The sequence below is a fragment of the Lontra canadensis genome, unplaced genomic scaffold, assembly GCF_010015895.1.
Source record: "Lontra canadensis isolate GAN:19392208 unplaced genomic scaffold, GSC_riverotter_1.0 scaffold70, whole genome shotgun sequence".
In the NCBI taxonomy this organism is placed as follows: Eukaryota; Metazoa; Chordata; class Mammalia; order Carnivora; family Mustelidae; genus Lontra; species Lontra canadensis.
Genome location: NW_022631064.1, coordinates 2270893 through 2295970, shown reverse-complemented (window position 1 = coordinate 2295970; position 25078 = coordinate 2270893). Strand labels below are relative to the sequence as shown.

The window sequence follows — 25078 nt, the reverse complement described above, 5'->3', positions numbered from 1 at the left end:
AAACTTACCTTAACCCATTTATGTTCCATTAGCCCACAAATCTACCATAGGACAGTACCAGCCACCTTTCAACCAGGGTAAATCTTGAGACCCTAGGCAGGGATAGACCTTTCCCTTTCATTTAAGAGCTGACTCTTTTCACTGTATTCTGAAAATGGCACCCAATGGTCCAATCAATGGCTGTAACTAGAAGCTGGCGAGAGAAGGATTAAAGGAGCAGTGATGGACCCATCCTCCTGGGCGAGTCAAAAGAGAGAAGAGAGAAGGCAGAGATATGATTAGTGATGCATGTAGGTCGTAAGCCCCTAGGAGTAAAAGAAAGGGGAAAAGGAAGGAAATTTAGAAAGGGAACTGGGAAAAGCTGGCAAACAACTTCTAGGTCCTTACCCAAAGAGTGCCTAGAGGTTATTTCAAGCCATTCACAGTACTGTATCACCTGCCTCCAAAAAGGAGCCCTGATTAGATACAGTGCCAGGAAAACAGACAAGCTCTCGGGATTCAGTGGCAGCCAAAATGAAGTGAAGCTTGTAGGCCACATTCAGGGGGTTTGTGCCAGACAGTGATGGAGAGAAGGTGAGGCAAGAATGTGGGGGTTTCCTCTCAATTTTCTAACATGGTATTTATCCTGAATTGCTCTAGACAGTGTCCTTTTTCATTTTTCTTTCAAGTGACTGGTACAAACCCCGCATGTTCTGGAAGACAATTTCAGTCTTCATATTTGCTCCTTTGTAATATGCCAAGCTATAGTACCCTTTCCCAATAAATAGAAACACAGTGAAATTGTTATGCAGTTATGACAGTTTAAGTATTTATCGGCTAAAATATTCCCCTTGTATAGTCTTTCCTCTAATCTGACTCTCTGCCACAAATATTTTGGTAAATGCAGTTTGAAAACAACAACAACCAAAAAAAAAAAAAAACCCTATGTAATTGTGTGCTTATAAAATGAAATTGTATGCCATGTCCCAAGAAAGATTACAAATGACCACTTCCAATATGCTAATTTGGAAGGGGAGGGGAAAACGTTTATTTTAAAACTATAAAAAAATCGTAAAAAGGGAGAAATGCTGATTTAAGAAAAGATACTGCTAAATTGGAGCTAATTCAAAGAAAGGGACTAAAAATAATAAAAGGCCTCAAGGAATGAATATTTTCAAAATTGAGAGAATTTAAAGAGTCTAACATGACAAACTACAACCAGTCTTACAAATACCTCTGGGGAATTGGATTCCAAGAGTCTGCATTGTTCAAAGGAGAAAAAATAAAAGTACTGAAATAAAAGCTACCCAAAGGAAAAAAAAAATGAACTTCTAAAACTAAATGTTTTAAATGTTTTTGCTTAGATCAGCTCTCAGATGCCTGGAGTCATTAAAAACTAGCCAGGCAAAGCATTTGTTTCCAGATAACAAGCTCTAATCAAGTAAGTAGGGTGTGGTTAATGATTTATTATATCATACATTTTTGAATCTCTTATGTCTGGACCTGAATGACACACTGGAGTGGTTTAGAGCTGTTCAGTATACCCGTAGTCAGTGTTCACTTAGGAGGCACAGAGTAGGGCACAGCCAAAGTTTGAATAAACTAGAGAGTTCCATACTATTTTACAGGGCCCCAAATCTATAAAGATGTTCTTTGATTGAGCCTAAACCTGATCCAGAGTAAGGCATTAAAATGGTTAATGATTAGTTTTTGTGGGGACTTATTTCCCTTAAAGATATTTTCCAAACGTGTTGACAGTTTGGAAGAAGAATAAAGAAAATCAGCACATCTTTTACACCAGGAAAAAACGAGAACAAAAACAAGGACTTTTAAATAGGCCTTGTATAGGAAAATGTCGTGTCCTAAGAAAGTCTGTTGGCATTTTCAAAAAGGAGGAAGAAAGAGCCAAGAATGACCTCTACCTCCTATAGCACCACCCTCCAGAATGGACCCTATTTTCTGTACTTTGCACTCACAATGATGTGTTAGAGATTTAAATATTATGTTCTTGAAATATAATAGAATTGCCTCCATACAGACTGTCTAGACAGGGCAGGGATGTCTGTTTAATTTCATTTTATGTAGCAGCTAACAGTCTTTTACAAATAAATGATTTTGATGATGATGTTGATGTTACTGTAAGCAGGTGGCCAGAATTTGGGGGATAAAGCTTGATACCTTAACATTAGCCCTTTATAGTGCATGCATATAACATGGAGTGTTATATAAAATTTACAAATGTCTGGCTATTTATTGAATAATAAATAATTTCAGCACATTTTATGTTTCTTAATATTACCCTGTTAAATTTGTTGATGTGAAGGAGGAAATATCAATCTGCCTATTCAGAAAGCAGCAGGAATCCCTACTCACTTTTTCTAGTGTCTGAAATGCACAAGTATTCTTGTATATTTGTATTTTAAAGAAAGGGTATTTAGATGTCCCAGCAATGAGAAAGCTATCAAGATTTAGATTTCCTGCAAGAGATGAGAAAATAGAGTTGGAGTTTCTACAATGAAAAATAGCACCTCTGTTTCATTTAGTTCATGTGTCACTCCTTCTTTTAACAAACACTTGAGTACTATTCTATGAAAGCAACCCAGCCAAAGATTCCTGTCCTTCTGGAGCTTATGCTTCTGCAGAAGGAGACAGACAATTAAAAATGAGCATGATAAAGGAGTAAATTATATGGTATACTTGAAAGTGATTAAGTGTGACAGGGAAAAAGGAAAAGTTGAGAGGATAAGTAGGAATTAGTAATGGGAGTGGATGTTGCAATTTTACGGAGATTACTCAGGGTAGGTCTATTTGAGAAGGTGATATTTGAGCAAAAACTTGATGGAGGTGAGGTAATTAGCCACTTGGAATCTGAGCAAAGAAAATTCTAGGCAGAGAGAATAGATAAAACTTGTGTCCTAACGTAAAAGCATTCCTATAGTGTTCAAGAGAGAGCTGGGAATCCAGAGTGGCTAGAACCAAGTGAAAAATGATGACAGTAGGAGGTGATGGGGCCAGATCTTTACCTCCAGCTGAGATGAAGATTTTGGCTTTTATCTGAGTGAATCGCGAAGTTGTAGCAGAAAGTTTATACAATTTGCTCTGTGCTTTAATAAGCTCATTCTGGCTGCTACACTGACAAAAGTCTCTAGGAGAGCAGGATAGAAAACAGACCATCAGTTAGGAGACTATGGCAATAATGCAGGTGACATAATGATGGCTCAGACTAGGCTGTGGTCAGAGTCTACATACTTTGTCTAAAAAACCAGTCTTTCCCAATGGATCGGATGTGGGAGTCAAGGATGACTCTAAGGCAGTGGTTCATAAAGTGTGGTCACCAAACTAGCGGCATTAGAATCATCAGGGAACTTGTAGAAATGCATATTCTTGGACCTCACCCCAGATCTACTGAATCAGAAACTCTGGAGGGTGGGGCCCCAGTAACCTTGTATTTTTCACAAGCCCTCCAGGTGTCTCTGATACATTCTCAAGCTTGAGAACCACTACCTGAAAAGAATGGAGTTGACTGTGAATGGGAAGGATCTGGGGAGAGAACAGATCCAGGGAGAGGAAAAGGATCAGGGGTTCAGGTTTGGACCGGTGAGCTGGTGTTGTTTTAGACATCCAGATGGTGAGGAAGCCCTTGTGTATCAAAGTCTGAAATTCAGGAGAGAAGTCTGAGATGGAAATAGAAATTGAAACATTGGTTCTGTTTCTGAGAATTAAATACCATATTACGTGGGTTGTATCAGTGGATATTTGCTGTTTAGTTGTTTCCCCTTAACTTTTTTTTAATATTATCTTTATAATTTTATTTTTTATATTTTGTATTATTTAAATTTTGTGAGTTGACACACAATACAAAATTGGTTTCTGAAGAAGAATTCAGTGATTCATCACTTACCTATAATACCCAGTGCTCATCACTGTAAGTGCCCTCTTTAATCCCGATCATCCTTCTAGCCTATCCCCCACCAACCTTCCTCCACCAATCCTCGGTTTGTTCTCCATCATCAAGAGTCCCTTATGGCTTGTGGGCTTATTTCCCTCTCTCCTTTTTTTCTTTTCCTCCTTCCTATATGGTCATCTGTTTTCCTTCTTAAATTCCACATATGAGTGAGGTCATATGGTATTTGTCTTCCTCTGACTGACTGACTTCATTTAGCATAATACTCTCTAGCTCATCCACATCATTGCAAATGGCAAGATGTCATTCCTTTTAATGGCTGAATAATATTCCTGTGTGTGTGTCTGTGTGTATACCAAATCTTCTTTATCCATTCATCAATCAATGGATGTTTGGGCTCTCTCCATACTTAGCTGGCAGGGGAAATACCATGATCACCCAAACTCTGAATAAAAGAAGCAGAGAGCCAAGTAATGGAGACAAAAATATATAAACGGGGCAGCCTGCCATCTACTTAAGTGTGCTAAGACGTTTGTAAGTTTTAGGCGTATATTTTTTCAGATCCTCCATCCATTTATTGTGAAGGAAACTTATAATCTCTTCCTATTTTACCATCAGTACATCGAGGATTCCCAAAGTTTCTAGGATAAAACTGAGAACTAGTAGATTTTTCTAAAGTCATCAAGTAGCTGATAAATTTCTCTATATGTTTATATCATGAAGTAGCAATCCCAAATTGCTAGCAAATAGAGCAAATGCCTTACTAAGAAGCTCTGGTTTCCTGCATGGTAACGTTTGTGAGGAATGAGTGGATAGGGCAGTATGAAGGGGCAATAAAAAATTCAGAAGAACAGTTGCAAGATAGGGAAGTAGAGTGGGAAGCATAGATTTCTTCCATGGCTACAGTTCATGTGGCCACCTAAATACACTTTCTGTGTTTTGATTATTATCAGTTATTAATAGTGACTCTGTAAATAAAACCATGGAATCAGAATATGGCACTCCTATAATACATTAAGTGAAACAGCAAAAATTACCAGAAGTGGTCAACCATCGAATGACAGAGGAAAGAAAATGTCTTCCTTAAAAAGAGAGAAAATAAAAAGTAGTGTTTCTCCTGACCCCAAATCTATTTTCTGTATTATTTTTTCAAAAACCATCTTAAAGGCCTTTCAGATGCTCCCACCTTAGCTGCTGAGAGATCATCTTTTATATTCCACCCCGTGGGTAAACTCTGGAAAGCCTAACTCTCTTTTATCCCACAATGTAATCTGATCCACCTATTATCATCAGGGGACATCTGGGATCCATCTTATCTTTCCCACTGGCTAGTTGATTAACCAGAAAGTGTTTTGAATTGGATTCATATATGGCAGAACTCCACGGATTTTATGAATTATAACGGGAGCAAATGAAAGGTCAGATTTTTATTTCTGTCCTTTTAAAGAAAAAAATTCTGTTGCCGTTCACATCGAGTATTTAAAAATTGGAGAGAAAAACTGTGATATTGTATTAATGGCTAAATACAGTAATTCATGGGATCCTCTGACTATTTTAAACAAAATACATTTTTTTTCAGAGTGAGGATGTCCTGAGTCAGTATCCTGATACAGGCTTGTCAATCCACAGGCATATTACAATTAGTTGGAAATAGACAGAAGGCCAGGGAAAGTGTTAGATTGCTCTTTCTTGCCCCATCTCCACTTGATGGCATTTCTAGAGACATAAGAGAGGCTGGAAGTTGGGAACTTTAATCCAGGGCATCTTTCCCACACCACGTTTTTTGCCATATTCCTGATGGAGGATGTGTCTGGTTCAAATAGCCACTAGACTTTTCAATAATCTTAATTGTTTTCATCATTACTACCTATGAGCCAGGTTCAGTGCATAAGTATATAAATAATTCACTTGTTTTCTTCTTTCATTATCCCAACTGAAAACTCATGATTCTTACTACTAAGATTTTAGGAGACCCAAAATCACAGTGTTCATATCCAGTACCTTCTACATTCAGTATAACCTAAGGAAAACCACATCTCATGGGCAGAGCTGATGACATGGTATCATAAAGCATCTCTCCAGAAGCTAATATTTCAAAGGTGATGCCCAGGATAAAACAGTAAATATTTTTTCAAAATAATTAGGGCATCAGTTTCTAAATCTGATTTCTGGGGGAATAGGAAAAATAGTGGTCTCATGAACCAAATTTTTTAAAAGCTAAAAACTTGGTACAGGGCTAATGTCTATACAAATGAGAGCTGTTCTGCTGCAATTATTATGATCATAATAAGTGGGACAAGAAGCTAAGATGATTCTGCTTGAGTTTCCGCTCCTGCAGCTGGGTGATCCCAGCTGTATCAGGGTTCAACGAGGGTCTTGAACTATGCTTGAGATGTTTTGGGTTCAACTAAGAAGCTTTTGCCAAATCCTTCTTCCCTTAATTTTTAAACATGTGTATTTCAAGGGAAATTTGATTCATATGTTTCTGATTCATTTACACTTAAATCATCAAAATGTTATTTTGTAAGAGCTATTTGATGTCCAAGAAGCTTTCTGAACCTGTTTTATAAGTCCTCTTAAGTCCTTTTTCTTCAAACAGGAAGTTGCATTTTGCCAAGTACAAATAAACTAAAACATTAAAAAGGTTCAAGTTCAGTTTCCAACTCTCAACGCCAGGTTTTAAGTACATTCTCAATTTAGCAAAATGTATTTTCCCACCCCTACAAAAATATGGGTGGAAGAAAAGGCAGTAATGATAAAAGTGAATTAAGGAATTCTCAAGCATTATTATTCCCAGAGACATTTCTCCACTTGTGAAAGTTCACGAAACCTGTAACAGGTACTCTTGTGCCGATTAGATACAGGTGAGTTGAGAACAGGGCCAACGGTCAGCTCCTCGATTCTCTGTTTACTGTTTTCATCACAGAAAAAGAAAACCTAAAAGTGTTAATATTATAACTTTTTGCTTATTTTACTTTTTAATGCCTTTGAGTCTTCTTTATTTTAGTAAAGATGGCAAGACTCAACACATTTGGTTGAATAGAAGAGACTCTAAGAGACTAGGCAGTTTTATGTCCATACTAAGATGATGTAACATCAATTTAAAAACATAACTGACACTCTTCTCGGAATTGGATAAATGAAGAAAATTATCTCTGGTTCATACTAAGAGGTCTCTTAATTATATATTACCCTCATTACTTTAATGCAGAGATGATTCAGCCTGACCCTGTAATTCCCTTACCGCTGATTCAGTTTCATTTCTAGAAAAAAGAGGTAAAGATTAATTATGAGAGGGGTTTGTGACCATTCTAAACAATTTCCCTTCTCTCCCTCTCCCTCTGCTCCCCCCTACAACTCGTATGCACTCTCTCTCTCAGAAAAAGTAAAATAAAATAAAATAAACATTATTAACTAAGCTATCAGTTCTGCTGTGGGAGCTCACATGCAGTGGCCACCAAGGAAACTTGTTGATCATAGATAGCAGCTTTTATTAACAGTCTCTGTTGTGTCTCATATGGGGGAAGTTTAGGAAGAGGATGTGTAGATTGGAGGACAATGTTCAGTCATAGGGTTATCTCAGGACAGAAGCTAGTGAATGAGGGCTAAGCAGAGACTAGTAGGATTTGTAAACAAGTTGTGGTCTTGTTTTTAACATGAACCCATGAAGAGTGACTGTTAAAATCTGTTTTTGCTTTTATTTTGGAATACATGGTCTGAAAGGAGCCTGCATTAAAACACAGAAGTTCAGACAGTTTGTGTTACCATCCTACAACTTACCTGTTGTGTGATTCATGGCATAGTTTTGTAGGGTGTGGTTTTTGTTTTAGTTCTCATTAGGAAAGACTAAATATCACAAAAGACAAAGTACAGCATGCTTATTAACTGATAGATTTTTTTAAAAATTTTTAAGTTGTAGCCTATCATTTACAAAATAATAAGTACTGAATTTTAACTATACTTTTTTTCAGACAATATTTGAAATCACTTAAGCCTCATTGGGTACCTGTGTGTCTATACCTATATTATATAATTTTTTTCCTTTAATACTATGTTTTATTTACTCCAAGAACATGTATTATAATATCAGTAAAATACCTTTGAGATTTTGTATTGCATTTTAAACTATTTTGTGTTCATCTTAAATAAGTGTGTGTTTATCCACCATCTTGCCTAGAAAGAATTTATGCTGCCCCAAATATTAAAACCTTACATGCGGCTTGGTATTACCACTAAAGTTTGAAAAAAGAGTCAGGAATTCCCTTTTATAAAATAGAGTAATGCTATTCCCACCGTGCTTCTTTGAAGAGATTTTCAGAGAAAGAAACCTTGTATAAGAAGAACCCTTAAAAATGATGATGTGGTAACCAAGACCTGCTAAAGGCCACATGCAAACCCCTATTTGAGGTTTTTAAAAAATTATAGTAAAAGCCTTTCAACAAATGGATAGGCTTTTTTTTTTTCAAGATTTTATTTATCTGAGAGTGAGAAAGAGAGAGAAAGCATGAGTGGGGTGTAGGGACAGAGGAGGATGGACAAGCAGACTCCCTGCTGAGCAGGGAGCCCAAAGTGGGACTCCATCCCAGGACCCTGGGATCATGACCTGAGCCAAAGCCAGATGCTTAATTGAGCCACCCAGGCTCCCCAACAAATGGATATTCTGTAATCTTCCATACTAAATTCTAATCTGAACACATGGAGAATAAAATAAATATATCCAAAAGGCTTTCTGAGGAATGGGTGATTCTTGCCTTTTTAAAGTTGAGTATCATTTGCTTTCACTAAAGTGTATCAGGTTTTAGATAATAGCCATCCTGAGTTATAGTTTTAATTTTAAAATGCCCTTTATAAGATATACATTTAAAGCATTCTTATTTTCCACTGGTCTCTGCCAACGTGATTTAAAATTCAAATTCAGAGAATCTCATAATTCTCCAGCTTTTTCTCCTCAGTGGCTTCATTGAATAATCATAGTAATAGCTACCATGTACTTTCTTCCTTATGCCAGTATTTGGCTGACATAAGCCCATGAAATTCTCACAGTGACCTTGAGGGCTAAGTAGTATTATTGCCTCTGTTTAAACAAAAGGAAACCTAGTCTCAGCGAGACCCACTATATCATAGCTTTGCTCCCATCTGAGAAGTCCAAACCTTTGCACTCTGCTGTGTTGCCTTATGCTAAGGAAATTCCGATATAAATGCTCTTTTTTCTTTTTTGCTCCCCATACTTAATTCTAAATACTGTGCAGCCTAAGTTTTAGAAAAACTCACAATTACACAAAAAATGTTTGAAGGAAACTATCACAGCTTTGTGCTGTGAGCTGTTATAGTACTGTCATAGCTTTCATTATTAGAACTGAAAGCAGCAGACATGTTTTTCGACTAACCCTCTAACTTCAGTAAGGTCTTCTGAAGTTACAAGGAAATCAAAATGGTATCTCATGAGGGAGGGATCCGTGGACTGATCAACATATTTCAGAAAATAGATTCCAGGGTGACGACTTTACCAACAAAATGAGTATCAATGAGATCGATCTCAAATTGATTACTTTTCCATTTAGCTTTAATCCAAAAATATATTTCCAGGTGACTACTTTCTCAAAGCTCTACATTGTTCAAAGCTGAAGAATCCCATGACCCCTCACGATATAGAAGTGTCCATCTCTAACACCAGGACATTTGTGTTGTTTTCTAAGACTTTGACAGACCACATGGCTGCCCCAGTTCTCTGTTTGGGCTGCCCTTTTCACCTGTGTGTCCCTCCCACCTCTCTTCTCCAGGACTGCCCACCAGAAGCAGGCGACTTCCGGGCTCAGCAATGCTCCGCTCACAATGATGTCAAGCACCATGGCCAGTTTTATGAATGGCTTCCTGTGTCTAATGACCCCGACAACCCATGTTCACTCAAATGCCAAGCCAAAGGAACAACCCTGGTTGTTGAACTTGCACCTAAAGTCTTAGATGGCACCCGTTGCTACACAGAGTCTTTGGATATGTGCATCAGTGGTTTGTGCCAAGTAAGTGCTGGTTTCTTTCCATTCTATTTTTCTAGAAGGTTTTAGTGTCTCTGTGTAAATAGCTTTTGTATAGTCCTGCTATCTCAATCATTCAGTGTCCCTTTTTCTAGAGTGTATGAAGGATGACAGATTTGAAAATTGAGGTTTAATTTCAGTTGAAACTACAAATGTTGTAGTTTATGTTAAGGAAAAGAGGGCTGGAATTGTTTTTACTTTCTTTGAGTCTCTGCTGAATATGAAAGGCTGAAAGTTCTTGACTGTGTGTGTCAGTTTTGTATTAGACTCTGAAATTGCCTCTACCTTGGTTGTCCCTGAAATGTATTTGTATGTGCATGTGTGGTGTGCGTGCATGCGTGCATGTGTGTGTGTGTGTGTTTGGAGTTATCGATTTTCATTTACTTAGAGCTTCAGAATACTTTGGGTAAGATTAGCTCTGAAGTTGCCACATGAACTCTGGGCAAATTTATTTCTTCATTATTACAACTGTAATTTTGTTGAAAGTTCAGGCAAACTCCTGAAAGGCATGGAATTTGTGAGCTAAGTCAGATTTCCTCCAGGCAAGTCTTTAAAATAGGGATAATAAGGAGGTCTGATTTCTGGTATCAATTTATCAGTTGGGTGGGGAGTTAGTAAGAAGAAAGAAAGTTAGTAGTTAATATGTTTGCGATGTATTTGCCATCTTCAACTTTGGATTAGGGTGACCAACCTAGTTTTTGGAGCAGGCCGTTGCTAGAATTTCCTGTGTGCTATACTTGACCATATACTTTTTGTATTTCACTAAGTAGACATTTTGAGAATCTTTCCTTCTTCCAAGACAATATTGGTTGAAATTTTTCTCTCTTCAGAATCTCTAATATCTCAGCTAGCAATATAAGAATAAACGAAAAATGTGTTTCAGTAATTTGTCTTTTCAAATTCACATGTTTGTTTAAAACCTAAACCTATATTTACATATAAAAGGAATAACTGTAATGTGAATTACTACAAGAAACGTGAGGTGTCCTGAATGATTTTCTGTATATGAGAGGCGAGACAGACATGCTAAACCTTCATAAAATCTAACATCATGAGACAGGGAAATTGTGGCATGTCCACGCACTTCCCAAGTGGAAGGATCAAGGTAATATATACATGTCTGCGAATGACTTTATATACAAGAGATATGTGAATTTCAGATACAAATTGGAATATAGAATCTTAACTATTTTAGAGATAGAAAAAGCCTAAGAGATTATCTAGTCAATGTCCTAAAAAGCCATAGATTTGAGTATTACTTGTGATATTTGGTGCTTGCTTCCTTCTCTGGGATTTTCACTGGTGTGGAATTGTGAAATCTGTAACAGCTTTGGGAATAATAGAGAATTGTAAAGCAAATGCATATAGAAAAGAAGCTATGTTGTAGGGAATGGCAAATAAAATAATAATTTCTTATGTGTTTTTCCTACTGGAGTAAAACCAGACAGAGTTCCATTTTGTAAATTGAGAAAAAAAAAAAAAACAGAATAATTACATGATTTTTCTGAAAGTTATATGATTGATCATGAAAGGGAACTAAATTCCTGGTCTCCTGATACCTAGTCCAAAGCTGTTTGTACTGTATTACACTGATGAATGGACCAAAATAAACAAGACAGGTCAGCAAATTAGATTTCATTTATTTCTGTGGTATGGGAGTTCAACGTGGCCTCTTTCTTTCCTCGACTAATCCTGCCAGCTGGCCTCATATATGTTGGCAACCGAAAGGGAATCCTATCTCAGCAGTGAAAGTATGAATTTTATATATAGTAAATATGGAGTAATAGTGCTGGACATTTGGTTTACAAGTATAAGATGCCTCCTTCACTTCAATTCCTATGAGTTTAACTTTTTAGATTGGGGGGGATGGAAAATGTAAATTATAGAGTATCTGAAAAGAATATCTAAAAGGGACAAAAGCATGGGAAAGGAGATGAAATAACTGGGGTTGCTTTTAGGCACTAACACGCTGTTTGGCTAGAGAGCAGGGCACCCCCAAGGTCTACTGTAAGAAGACAGAGAGATTGTTTGGGAGAAAATCATAGATGCTTGAATCACAGATGGACAGGACTCTGCAAACAGTGGGTGGCCAAGAGAGTGTTTTGGTGGAGAAAAAGCATAGTCAGAGCTCTGTCTTAAAAAGATTAATATGGCTGCAGTTGTCGGACTTTGAAATGCAAGGTCCTAAAACCAAGGAATCCATCTGGAAGGAGGCTCTTAGATCAGCCAAGGTGAGGCAAAGTATGAGCCTGGGTCAGGGCAGTGACAGTGCGGAAATAGTAAGAAAACTAAGCGCAAAACTAGGAAGGAGTTTTCATTTTGATTAAAACTAGGGCAAAGGGTAGAAAGCAATAAATCAAATTAATCATGCTCAGGGGATCAAAAATTACAACTCAATATGAATTTATAATGGATATAATTTTGGATCCTTGCTACCATTACTGTAACAGCCTGTATTTTCATGATTAGAGCCTACTTCAGCTTTATAAAAAAGAGGGAAGGGACAGATGATAGCAAGATGACAGAGGAATAAAGATGGAATGTTTAAATGCAGTGTATACATTTTTAGAAGGACAAAAGTAGAGTCAGTGTAAGAAGAGCACTCACTACTACTTCATAGAGTTTAAATGCATAAATTCTTTTCTACTTAGAAAAAAATTCCTTTATTTAGCTTATATCTGTGTATTTGTATTTTTAGTCTTTGGTAAGTAACATTAAGAAAAAGTCATATTTTCATAATTTTTGAAACTGTCAGGAGTCTCAATGCTAAATGAAATGTGCAGTTTTTCACTTGAACAGTTTCTCCTAGTTTTCCAAAAAAATAAAAATCATTTTCTCTGCTCTATTTTCCCTCATTTCTACAACATTTGTTGGGGATTCTTAGCTCTTTCTCTGGTTTTCTTTCTGCCTTATTATAACTTTCTTGGCAAGCTGTTTCAAGTATTTTTGATGCTTGACAGATATAAATTATAAGTATAAAGAAGCAAATATCTAGCTTTGGACATAGCCTTGCTTTGATAGAAAATGACAGCGTAACTACAGAGTTGTCATTCATAAGTACTAATTATTTCTGTTAATACCTGTTTAATGCTCAAGTAAGAACCACTTCCTCAAACTGGGCCTTTTACTATTAAGCTATTAAATACATCTATTAAACTATTAAATACAACTATTAAACTACTGAATATGACTGTGGAGTCTTAACCCTTTCTAGCCAGGAGATACCTTAGCAATCCATAGAGAAGGAAACTGAGACCAGAAAATGTCCCAAGGTCAAGATTGAGTGGCTTGTCTCTATTTGTTGGGGATTTACTTCAGGAAAATTCTAGAATCATCGCCACTTATAATAATGCCTTATTCTTAGTAATATTGGAGCGTCGTATTAGGCAGTATAATCATTCATAGTAGCAATATTAATCATAAAGTAGCTTCCATTTTTGAGTGACTACCATACCTAGGCATTTTTTGTCTATTTTTTTCTAATACAATTGACCCTTGAACAGCATGGGTTCAAACTTCGTGGGTCCATTTACACATGGATTTTTTTTTAAACAAATTACATTAGAAAAAATTTGGAAATTTGCAACAATTTGAAAAAAATCTGCCGAAGAACCAAGTAGCCTAGAAATTTCAAAAAAATTAAGAAAAAGTTAGCTCTGTCATGAATGCATGAAATAGGTAGAGGTAGTCTATTTTATCATTTACTAATGTAGGACACACACAGATCTATCATAAAAAGTTAAAACCTATCAAAACTCACACACAAACACAGATTGTACAGGATCTCTGCATTTCGGACATTGAGTGTTAATAATACCCACACCACCTACAGTGTTTTGTATCAGTAAAGCAATATTGATGGAGACATTTCATCTTGTAAACAGGTGACATAAACTTACTGTATTGGTAAATTGCAGTACAGTCCGGAAAATGTATTTTCCTTATGATTTCCTTAACATTTTCTTTTCTCTAGCTTACTTTATTATAAGAATACAGTCCATCATACATATAACACATGAAATATTTGTTAATCGACGGTTTATGTTATGGGTAAGGCTTCCAGTCAATGGTAGGCTGTAAGTAGTTAAGTTTTTGGAGAGTCAAAGGTTGTACGTGGATTTTCAGCTGCACAGGGGTGAGCAGCTCTAAACCTCAGATTGTTCCAAAGTCCGCTGCACTCTCCATATTAGGCAGCAATATCTTCATTTCACAGATGAAGAACTGAGGCTCAGTCACAGCACCAGCCCAGAGGTACCGAGTTCTGTCTGACTCCCAAACTCCTACTTCTCTGGTGAGGCTGAGTGGATAGAGATAGGAACCATCTGATGTTCAGAAATGGTTCCCAAACTAGGCTACATACCAGAATCACTTGGAGAGCTCTTAAAAGATACGACTCTTAGTCCCCATCCCCCAGAAACTCAGATTTATTAGTTCTCTATAGAACGCTCTCCTTATCCTGTTGTTTGACCAGATTTATGAAGCACTTACGGGCTGAGAAGCAGACAGGATTTAAAGTCAAAGGACACGACTTAGAATCTGGCTCTTCTTGCATAATCTTGACCAGCCTTCCTGAATTCTGTTTTTCAATTTGGGGGAAATAAGGCTGTCTCGCAGACTATCGTGAGATATTCGTATGAAAATGCCTAACTGTGAAGTGCTATGGAAATGCAGAAAACCCTGAACATTTTAACTTGAAAAATACATAAAAGTTGTGGTTCCCTGTGTGAGATGTCATAACCCTGCAACAATTCAAAAAAGTTTCTAGAAGGAGATAAAGCAAGCAACTTCTTATTCCTCTAAGAACATTAGAAAAGGAGAACTTAAATCATGTCTTTCACCATCATCATTTCTTAACTGAAATGTTAATATCAAGGACAGAGTAAGAACCTGATTTCAGAATCAAGGACAGTACTTTAATTCGAACATGAGAAAGTTACTACCCTCTACTTAGTTGTTGTTGTTGTTGTTGTTGTTGTTGTTGTTGTTTTGTCTCCAGAACACAGAAATTGTTACAGTTCTTCACAGACCAGCATTTGGAAAACATTGTCTTTGAGTCCAACCCAGAGAAATATTGGTACTAGGTATGATTTTCCCAGGATCTTACAGCTCATTAATGGCAGGCTAGAGGTCAGAGAATGTCAATGTTTATCAACATTTTTGACTATGCATGTCCCATGGTCCAAGATTTTATTTAGTTTCAACACTATCATTTATACATGAAATCAAAAGGTTTAATGAATATATCTTTTCAAACCACACTCCTCCCCTTCCCTCCTACCCTAGAAACTGATCATCATTGGCAGGTCACTGTGTTGGTGTCTCTCCCCAACTTTTCTCTCAAACTAAGAAATACTGGGATTTCTATTTGCTTGTTGTAGTTCAAGATCAGATGAAGTTGGAGATAAGGCAGAGTTGGGGGGGTGGTGCAGAGGGCAGGACGCGGAGGGCAGCATTCGTCATCCTATGAATAGTTTGGAGCAGAGGGTCTGGAGTCAGGTTGCCTGGTTCGAATTTAGACTCCACCACTTGTTGATATGGGACTTGAGGCATAGGAGCAAGTTCCTATGCCTCAGCTTCCTCACTTGCAAAATGAGGCTAAGATTTGTAACTACCTGGTAGGATTACTAGGAGGATTAAGTAATCAAATGTTTAAAGTTCTTACTGTAAGCTTGATAAATATTAGCCTGTAGCGATAGTAATAGTAGTAACCCAACTACTTCTTGCCGTTGACTTTTTCTCTTTTTGAGTGCACGGTTTAAGGCAGTTATACATACAAAAGGGGATACTGATGTCCCAGTGAATGAACAGACCTTCCGTTAATTTCCTATTGCAACCTTTTTTTACTAATAGCTCCACGTTGTGCCATTATCAGCTCCTGGCCCAGGGTAGTGAATTGCATCCTGTCCAGAGTTAATGAGGCATCACAAATAGGATCAGCTCTATTAGTCCTGCTGTTATTCATTTATTTTCATTATCCAAATTACCCATTTATATTTGCTATAAAGCACAAGGCTGGTTTCTGTTTTAAATATATAAAAGTGAGTAGCATAAATTTACAGATAGAACAGGTGCTGTTGTTAAAAATAATTTTGAGGTTATTTTGAAGTCAGATTCCAAAAAGTGTGCTTTGTAGCTATAATTAATGAAATTCATCAGCTGATACCTAATTTGTGTGTATCAAAAAGACCAAGTGTCACTATCAACCGGCTCTCTTGTAATGAATCTACGTATTTATAATGTCACTTATATGGCCATGTTAGAAAATAAGCCATTTCAAAAAGGAAGAGAAGACTTTCTTTCAAGTAATTCCTCATAGGGTATTGTTTTAACATGAATAGTACAATTAAAAAATAAGCTGTAAATTGGATCGTGGAGTTTTGACATTTACATTATGGCAACGTTACAAAGAACTGCGTTTCTAACAAAGAAGTTCTTTCCATTTTTAATAACTCCTGTATGTGAGTAGTTAGAAAGGAATTAAGTGGAATGATTATTTCTCCATCTCTGTCTGTGACCTAAGTCACTAGTATCAAATGTCTACCAGTTATTCTAAAGGTGGTGATGTCAGGAACAAGGAGTTAGCCGTTTTCCTTCTGTGTTTTGTAATCCACTTCTTTGTGGAAGTCTGGTGCTGCTTAAAAGATGTAATGCATATATTCCCCCCCACCCTCGCCATTTGCAGGATAGGGTAAAGATGAAGTGAGTTCATTTACTACCTTACTAGTTAATTTCTGGCAAGTTACTTAGTTTCTGAACATTGTTTATTTCTTCTCTCAAAAAACTGCTCCAGGTGGGGTACTGAGGATACAAAGTAAAGTAAAGTCTCTTTGCTCTAGAGCCATACCTTTGTAGGGTTACTGTGAAAAATTCAGTTATTTAAAAAGTTATTCATTTAACAAATATTTACTTAGGAATTACCAGTGTGTATGCTTGATTACCAAAGACAGATGAATGAAGAGAAAAAAACAAGTCTCTGAATTTACACTCTGAGGAGAGAGATGATGAATATATAGAAAATTATACTTTCATCCTATATTACACGCCCCTCACTGAGTACAAAAAAGTACACTCAAGTCACTAGACTATATTCTCCTCACTGTAAACAAGGTGCTTTTTGTAAAATACAGATTCAGCTTCGTTTCTTATCTGCTCAAATCATTTCAGTTGCACTCTTTTGCATCAGGGTAAAGAAAGCCCAAATTTCTTACACAGTCGGTTTCTTTACTGGGTTGCTTAAAATAACAGAAACGTTTTCTATCACGTTCTGGAAGCTGGAAGTCCAAAATCAATGTGTCCTCAGAGCCATGCTTCTTCTGAGACTCTGGGTGGAAACTTGTTGCCTCTTCCCAGCTTCTAATAGTGGCAGTCAGCCTTTGCCTTCATCTTCATGGGGCCATCTTCCCTCTCTGCCTATCTTTTTGTCTTTACATAACCTTCTCCTGGTGTCTCTGGTTTCTCTTCTTATAAGAACGCCAGTGATATTGGATCAGGGCCCATTCTAATTGAGTATGACCTCATTTTAACTTGGTTATTTCTACAAAAAGGATCTTTCCAAAATAAGATCACATTCACAGGTAATGGGGGAAGAGAACAGTGAAGGAATTTCAACATGTTTTTTTTGAGACACAGTTCAGCCCACAATAGCATGCATCCCTGTTTATTTATATATAGTGCAAACATATACATACACACACACACATATGTATAAACATATGTTTTTAATAGTGTGTAGGAGCAAAAATGGAAGAAATTCAGGCTGTGTAAATAGGTGGGGTATTTAACCAAGACATGGGGTCAAGGAATGCTCAGAGGAAGAGAACTGAAAACACTCTAACCAGTGCCTAGAACTGAAGGAGGAGAGTGAAGGGATAAAAGACCTATGTCTTGAGAAGATGTCTTCTTACCCAAATGTAAAAAGATTAGGGACTTGCGATATTGAGGTCAAAAAGAGTGCCTTTGAAATAATTCAAGCAGGTGGAAGATAAGGTAAGATATATATTTTAGAAAGAGCACTCCATCTTCAGTGAGAGCAATAGATTGGAAAAGGTCAAAAAATCGTAGTGAGATGAGAAGGAGAGATTCGAATACAAATTCGAGATGGAATCCATGGACTTGGTGATTGGTTAAATGCAGCAGGAGAGAAAAAATGAGCATTGAAGATGATGCCTGGTTTTCTAGCTTGAACAACGTGTGGTGCTGCTATTCCTTGAAATGAAATGTAGGAGAAGAGTCAGGCATTGGTTTGGGGCAGTGAAGAACAATGAGATGATGCGTGTATAGTGTACTGTCTGCCATCTGGTATGCACTCGGTGACTTTGCATCCTTCTCCTTCCCTCCTAACTCTGTCTTCTTAAGTCCATTAAGTTTGTATACTCCCAGGCCTGTTTATGCATGGTTAACATTTGCCGGGTTAACCTTTCCTATGACCATGTACCAGCTGGATGGCAACTCAACCCAAGTGTTTGTCTCAGGAAAAACTGAAGTCAAACTAGCGTGTGGCATTTCAAAGATCCTTGAAGTATCTTCTCTCTTTGAAGAGCCAAGAGATATAAAAAGTAACTTTCCATAGGTCCTCATTCATCTCATGATATTCCCTTCCTGCCATCCTAGTTCAGTCCTTTTTAAATGTATGTATTATGTCTACTCACAGAAACCATTTTTGTTAAATGAGAATATTTTTTCCATCTTGATGTTCAGCTTGTGGGAAACCTTTCTTCCTATAACTTTCATAGGAGAGCCTTTTTTGGAAAGTTATATCCATTTAATTTTTTCATTGAAATGAAGCTCGGTCTGGGAAAGGCAGGATTGATTGTTTTCCCAAAGAGATTTGGTGAAGTAGTTGAAGAGAGAGTGAATCTAGTGTAGAAACAAATTTCAGGTTTTGTCCTTTTTGGTGCAATCTTGTTTGCAGAATAGACTGTGTATGTCGCCATGTGCTTCTTACGCCAGTTCTTTGGGATATCGTTATCATTTCCATATGATAACTGAGGAGATTGAGACTCATAGAAGTTCATACGACTAGACAAAGGCAAAGCTACAATTCCAACCCCATTATCCCTATTATATATCATCTGTTTTCTGGGGAAATTTTTTGGATGATTTTATTTATTTATTTGACAAAGAGAGACACAGCGAGAGAGGGAACACAAGCAGGGGGAGTGGGAGAGGGAGCAGCAGGCTTCCCGCTGAGGAGGGAGCCCAATGTGGGGCTCGATCCTTAGGACCCTGGGATCATGACCTGAACTGAAGGCATATGCTTAATGACTGAGCCACCCAGGTGCCCCATCGGAAAAGATGTTTTTTAATAATGAAGCACAGTGTCGGTAAGCACAAATCTTTGTTTTAGGGGTATGACTGTAGATAGCTCAGGTAGGGAACCCCCTGACTTGGGGATTTTGTGTTCCATTAAATGAAAGCTCTATCAGGATCTGGCAGCTTTTTTTTTTTTTTTTTGAGATTTTATTTATTTATTTGACAGATCACAAGTAGGCAGAGAGGCAGGCAGAGAGAGGGGGAAGCAGGCTCCCCACTGAGCAGAGAGCCCGATGCGGGGCTCGATCCCAGGACCCGGAGACCATGACCTGAGCCGAAGGCAGAGGCTTTAACCCACTGAGCCACCCAGGCGCCCCAGGATCTGGCAGCTTTCTTGACTCTTCCCATGATGCTTTGTTTCACAGATGATTCTTTGGGCCTCTTTCTTGCAAAAAATACTCAAAGTGCTCAATTTTTCCCAATTATCTTTAAGAGTGCTTCAGTATTGTTAGTGACTACAAAGTTAGAGATTCCCCAAGACTACTCTCACTTTTCATACCAGCTTCAAGTTTGGGATCTCCAAGACTATCCTCAGGTTTGATCATTCACAAGAAGGACCCACAGAACTCCCTTAAAGCTGTTGTACTCACAGTTACAGTTGGTCACAGCAAAAAGATACCGATCAAAATCAGCCAAAGGAAGAAATGCATAGAGCGGGGTTCAGAGGAGTTCACATATGGACCTGCTAGTTGTCCTCACCCAGGAGAGTTGTATAGATGGTCCTTGCTTCTCCGAGCAGCAATATGTAACAATATGCATGGAGTATTGTCAAGCAGGGACACACCCAAGTCTTGGTGTCCAGAGTTCTTACTGAGGTTTGATCACAAAGACATGGTTGACCACCTGCATGGCTGACCTTGGTTTCCAGCCTCTCCAGAGGTTGAGTTGATACAATGTGGCCCAAAGTCCTCACCATAAATCACATTGTTAACATAGGCTATCTAGCATGGCCCACAGCCCTCCCACAAACAAAACCATCCTTACTAGTCAGGAAATCACAAGCGTTTAAAGGTTACCTCCCAAGAACTAAGGGTACAAGCCACACTTCTCTTTGGGCAAAGTTTATCCTTTACTGTGCAGTGATTTTGGGGAGCTATTAATTCAAAAGATACTTAATACTCACTTTTAGTCACTAGGCTATCCCTTGGGGTATATAGCTATGACCAGAACTCAAGCCCATCTCTCCAGGAGCCAGAACCTCTGCTTTCTGCAGCAATCATAGCTAAAGAAAAAAATATCCCCTGCTTCCCCTTATTTATTGTTTCTTACTTTGGAGAATCGCCTTATTACCTATGCAAGGATTCCATGGGAATTACTGCAACATTTACACCAAGTAGTTATTCAGTGTGTGTGTGCATGTGTGTGTGTGTTGAAATGTTGTGCAGAATAGTGCAGCTGCTTGGAAAACAGTCTGGCAGTTCCTCAAAATGTTAAACAGAGATACCATATGAACAAGCAATCCCACTCTGAGGTATATACCCAAGAGAAATAAAAGCATGTGTCCACACACACAGAATTGTACTCAGTTATTTATAGCAGCATTTTTCATAATAGCCCAAAGCAGAAACAATCCAAATGTCCACCAACTGTTGAATGGATAAATAAAATGTGGTCCATCTCTATGGAATATTATTCTATAATAAAAAGGAATGAAGTACAAGTACATGCTATAACATGAGAACTTTTAAAACAATATGCTAAATGAAAGAAGCCAGTCACCAAAAGGCCACATATTCTCTTATTCCATTTATATAAAATGTCCAGAATAAGCAATTCTATTGAGACAAAAAGTAAATTAGTGGTTGCCAAAGGCTAGGGGTTAGGGTAACAGGGAGTGACTGCTAATGAGTGTGAGCTTTCTTTTAGGGGTAAGAGACTGTTCTAAACAGACTTTGGTGATGGTTTCACCATTTCATGGATGTATTAAAACCATTAAACTGTATACTTCTACGGTATGTGAAATATACCTCAAGAAAGTTGCTTTTTATATGTGGTACAAAGATTCAGAAGTCTATGGACTAAATGTAAAGACTGTTACATGAGAGTGACCTGTTCTCACTATTGGAGAGAGTTATTATGACTAATCCTTTAGTCTACATGGATGTCTCCTTCATTCATTATTGTTCCAAGAAGTGACTTCTGACCCTAAGTATCTATATGTATTAAAACTGACTTAGAAACTGGCATGCAACGGGTCTTTAATGAAGACCTTTTCATTCATTCAACATGAATGAATGAATGAATGACTAGTGACATCAAGTTGGAAGTTGCACAACTTTGGGCTTGAGAGGATCTTTTCCCAGTATAGTAAATTCTCAACAAAACATTATTCAGTTAGCTGTAAGTGCATGTTAACTCTGCTGTTTAATTCACTGTGTGATTTCACAGGAGGCAGTCTAAAACCAAAAGGGGAATTTAAAATCTTGCAGTTCATGGTGCCTGGGTGGCTCAGTGGGTTAAAGCCTCTGCTTTCGGCTCAGGTCATGATCCCAGGGTCCTGGGATGGAGCCCAAAATCGGGCTCTCTGCTCAGCAGGGAGCCTGCTCTCCCCCACCCCTGCCTGCCTCTCTGTCTACTTGTGAGCTCTCTCTGTCAAATAAATAAATAAAATCTTTAAAATATTAAAAATAAAAAAAATAAAATCTTGCAGTACGATCCTTGTATTTTACATCTGAGATGTTTGAAATCCAGAGAAGTTCCCTCAGATTTTTAAATAGGGCTGCTATGTGGTCCTGAATTAGACTCCATGGGAATAGGAAGATGGTCGTGATCCCTGTCTTCAAGAGGCTTACAGTGTCACAGTGAAAAGGCGAGGAACTAAAATCAGCAGCAGCATGTGGAGCGAGAGAGAACTTGAGTTTTGGACTCAATCAAATATAAGTCTGAAGTCCGACTTCTGAACTTAAAATCTGTGTGAGTGTGGAGTCGTCTATTAGGTTCTTTAAGCCTCATTTTTCTCACCTATACAAACAGAGGTAATCATGCCTAATAGAATAATAAGAACTGATCTTTATGGGCCAGTTCACATCCCAGGCACTTGCTGTGCAAACACTTTATGTATTTTGTCTCCTTGGATCCTCATGTGAACCCATGAGGGTGGGGGTATATTGCTACCATTTTTGTAGAGGAGGGAAAAGAGGTTTAGAGAGATTAAGTATTGTTGAGTCATTCATTCAATTTATTAAGCATCTAATGTTGGGCATCTTGCTCAAAACGAGGAGTGTATGAGGAGGAGCAAATTGGAGGCGCAGTGGAACTCAGTTTTGAGGAGGTTGGAAGGCCTTGATGTCCCCTGTCAAGTTACCCTCTTCCCTGACACCCACTGTCCCTCAGGGAAACTTCCCAGAGGAATTAATATTCATTCCCATCTCTTGCACCTATTACTCTGTTTCCTTTGTCTTTATATTAATCTTCATAACCATCTAGCCAAGATCCCCTTACTGGCAGACACTGTATCCAACTCATCCTTCGTGTTTTTCGATTGATTTGCTCAATAATAAGACAGTTGCATGGACAGATCAACAAGTTAGTAAATCTCTCTGTTGACTAATTTTGTCTCTTGATGACTGAACCCTCTCTAAATCACAAAAAATATTCATTCCAAATGTCTTTTTTACCTTTTAATTTATTTAGGCCTTGTTCTCATTTCCGTCAGGCTGTGAAACAAAGTCCATTGATGTAAGTTTTTTTCGTTATATGATATTAGGCTAGAAATACTTTAGAATTTGGGGTCTCCTGCCATCCATTCTTTATTTACTATGGCTTAGGAGAAGGCCCACGTCTACCCAGAGCCTTTGCCATCAACATAACTGTTGGTTTGCTTAGTACATCATCCAGATTCTCTGGATGAACTCCCATTGCTGAAACCCTTAGATCTTTCCTGGGATTAAACTCACAAAATGCAAGGTTTCCAAAGGCCATAAATATCAATCAGGATTCCAGTGTGATATAGTTTCTTTCCCAAGTGTATATTAGAAAACAGATCTGGAGATTGTTTTCTCCTACAGGATGTTCTGCGGTTAAGTTAGATGCTCGTCAGACATAGTTTTAATTAGTTCAATTCTCTCCATAATTAATATAGTTAAGTTTGGGGTCATAAAATGCTCATTTTCCCAGAAACTTGAATTGCGAGGTTTAAGTATATCAGACATTGGAAAGATCTGAAACTTTGTCTTAGGTTAAAAATAAAATGTTAAATTAGAATAGTAAAGTAAAATTCAGGAAGCCTTTTTTGAACCTGGGTGTCTGAAGACACTTCCTATAATTGTTTAAAAATGTTAAGAATCAAATCCAAATATGAAGGGTAATTAGCAAGTAATTATATGCTGGCTGATTGTCTTATTTCCAAGGAAATATCAAGAAAAGGTATAATTTTTTTAAATACTGTAGTTACTTTAATTGCCAAAATCCTTAATAAAAACAATTTAAAGCATCAGATACCTTCCAGATTTTGAGGCATGAATAATTTTACCCACATTTTTGCCTACTCATGGTTGCCAATGACCCTTCTGGAACACTCCTAAGAAGGGCTGCTTGCCAGCATCAGGAGAATCCACCCAGGCATCCAAAATTAGTGTAATATACCCCACCTGCCCTTCCTATTACTTTGTGTGTGTGTGTGTGTGTGTTTTGAGGAGCTCGAATCAAGAAGGTACAAAGTGTTTTTGCGGTGGGATGCCTATTTGTGATCCAAGGGAACACTTAAGAATCTGAGAACTAGACAGAAGGGCAAGAAATGACCAGTGTGGTTAATAGAACACAGAGGCCAAGACAAATTCAGAAGCCTTAGGAAATATTTTGAACCAGTGGCTTTGAAAGAACCTTGGAGATCACCAGGTGAATCACCTCATTCTGTTTCTGAAGACCCTGAGCTTCAGAGCAGGCCGGTGACATACCCAAGGTCTCCGAACAAGCAACTGGGGAAGCCCAGATTCAAACTTGGAGGTGTTCTGGCTCTAAGTCCGGCGCTCTTTAGTCGATCCTAAGGGCAAGTGCTTTTTGTACGTGTGATTTTAAGACCCTTTAGAGTTCAAAGGATTCTTTTGATTTGGAAGATTCATTTGGTCAGTCTCTTTTTACCATGATTGAGTGCATTTCAGTCTCTGAGCTAAGTTTCCCTCCCTTGTGGCCAAAGTATCACAGAACATTCCATTCACTTAAAAATAGTTGTACTATAAAAGAAAATACAAGTGGAAAACCTTGCCAACAATAAACATTCTAAAAAACTTCACACACACACACACACACACACACACACGGCTTCCATTCCTGCAGAAATGCCAGATGCAAGCCTCTGGCACCTACAGGCAGGAGGGATCACACCGTGGCCATGACCTGGAGACTGGCTAGTCCCACGTGCACCTAGGTTTATGATTCAATTTGAATATGACTTTAGTTTCTTGGCCAGCAGAGTTCCAGGGGATTTCAAGAAACAAACAAGTATTTTAGGAAAAGAGGGCCAGGGGGTGAGGGAGGCTTGGAAAGAGGTGACCAAAGTCACATTAAAATGACTCTGTAAAACAATCTGAGAGTTTGGAAGGGGCGGGGGGTGGGAGGTTGGGGGAACCAGGTGGTCGGTATTGTGGAGGGCACGTATTGCATGGAGCACTGGTTGTGGTACAAAAGCAATGAATTCTGTTACACTGAAAAGAAATTAAAAAAAAAAAAGACACAGAAACTAAAATAATAATAAAAACAATAATTTTGGATTTTGAAAAAAAAAAAGAAAGAATATAGCCAGTGTATCATCTTCCCAAGCTGTCACCTACTGTGTGCTTGGAGGCTGTCCTCTCTGTCCCCTAGGGTTCTCCTGTTGGGGATATTTCTTCCCATCAGGTAACTCTTAGCTTCT

The 25078-nt window shown here is 38.0% G+C and overlaps 1 protein-coding gene across 3 annotated transcripts in view; it reads left to right on the top strand.

The window, feature by feature from the left end:
* ADAMTSL1 (ADAMTS like 1) overlaps positions 1-25078 on the top strand; it is a 904787-nt gene that overhangs the window by 586325 nt on the left and 293384 nt on the right. For all 3 annotated transcript variants that reach the window (XM_032880520.1, XM_032880523.1, XM_032880522.1), the window contains exon 4: positions 9664-9900. In XM_032880520.1, the coding sequence (XP_032736411.1) occupies positions 9664-9900 (237 nt within the window). The remainder of the gene's footprint in view (positions 1-9663; positions 9901-25078) is intronic.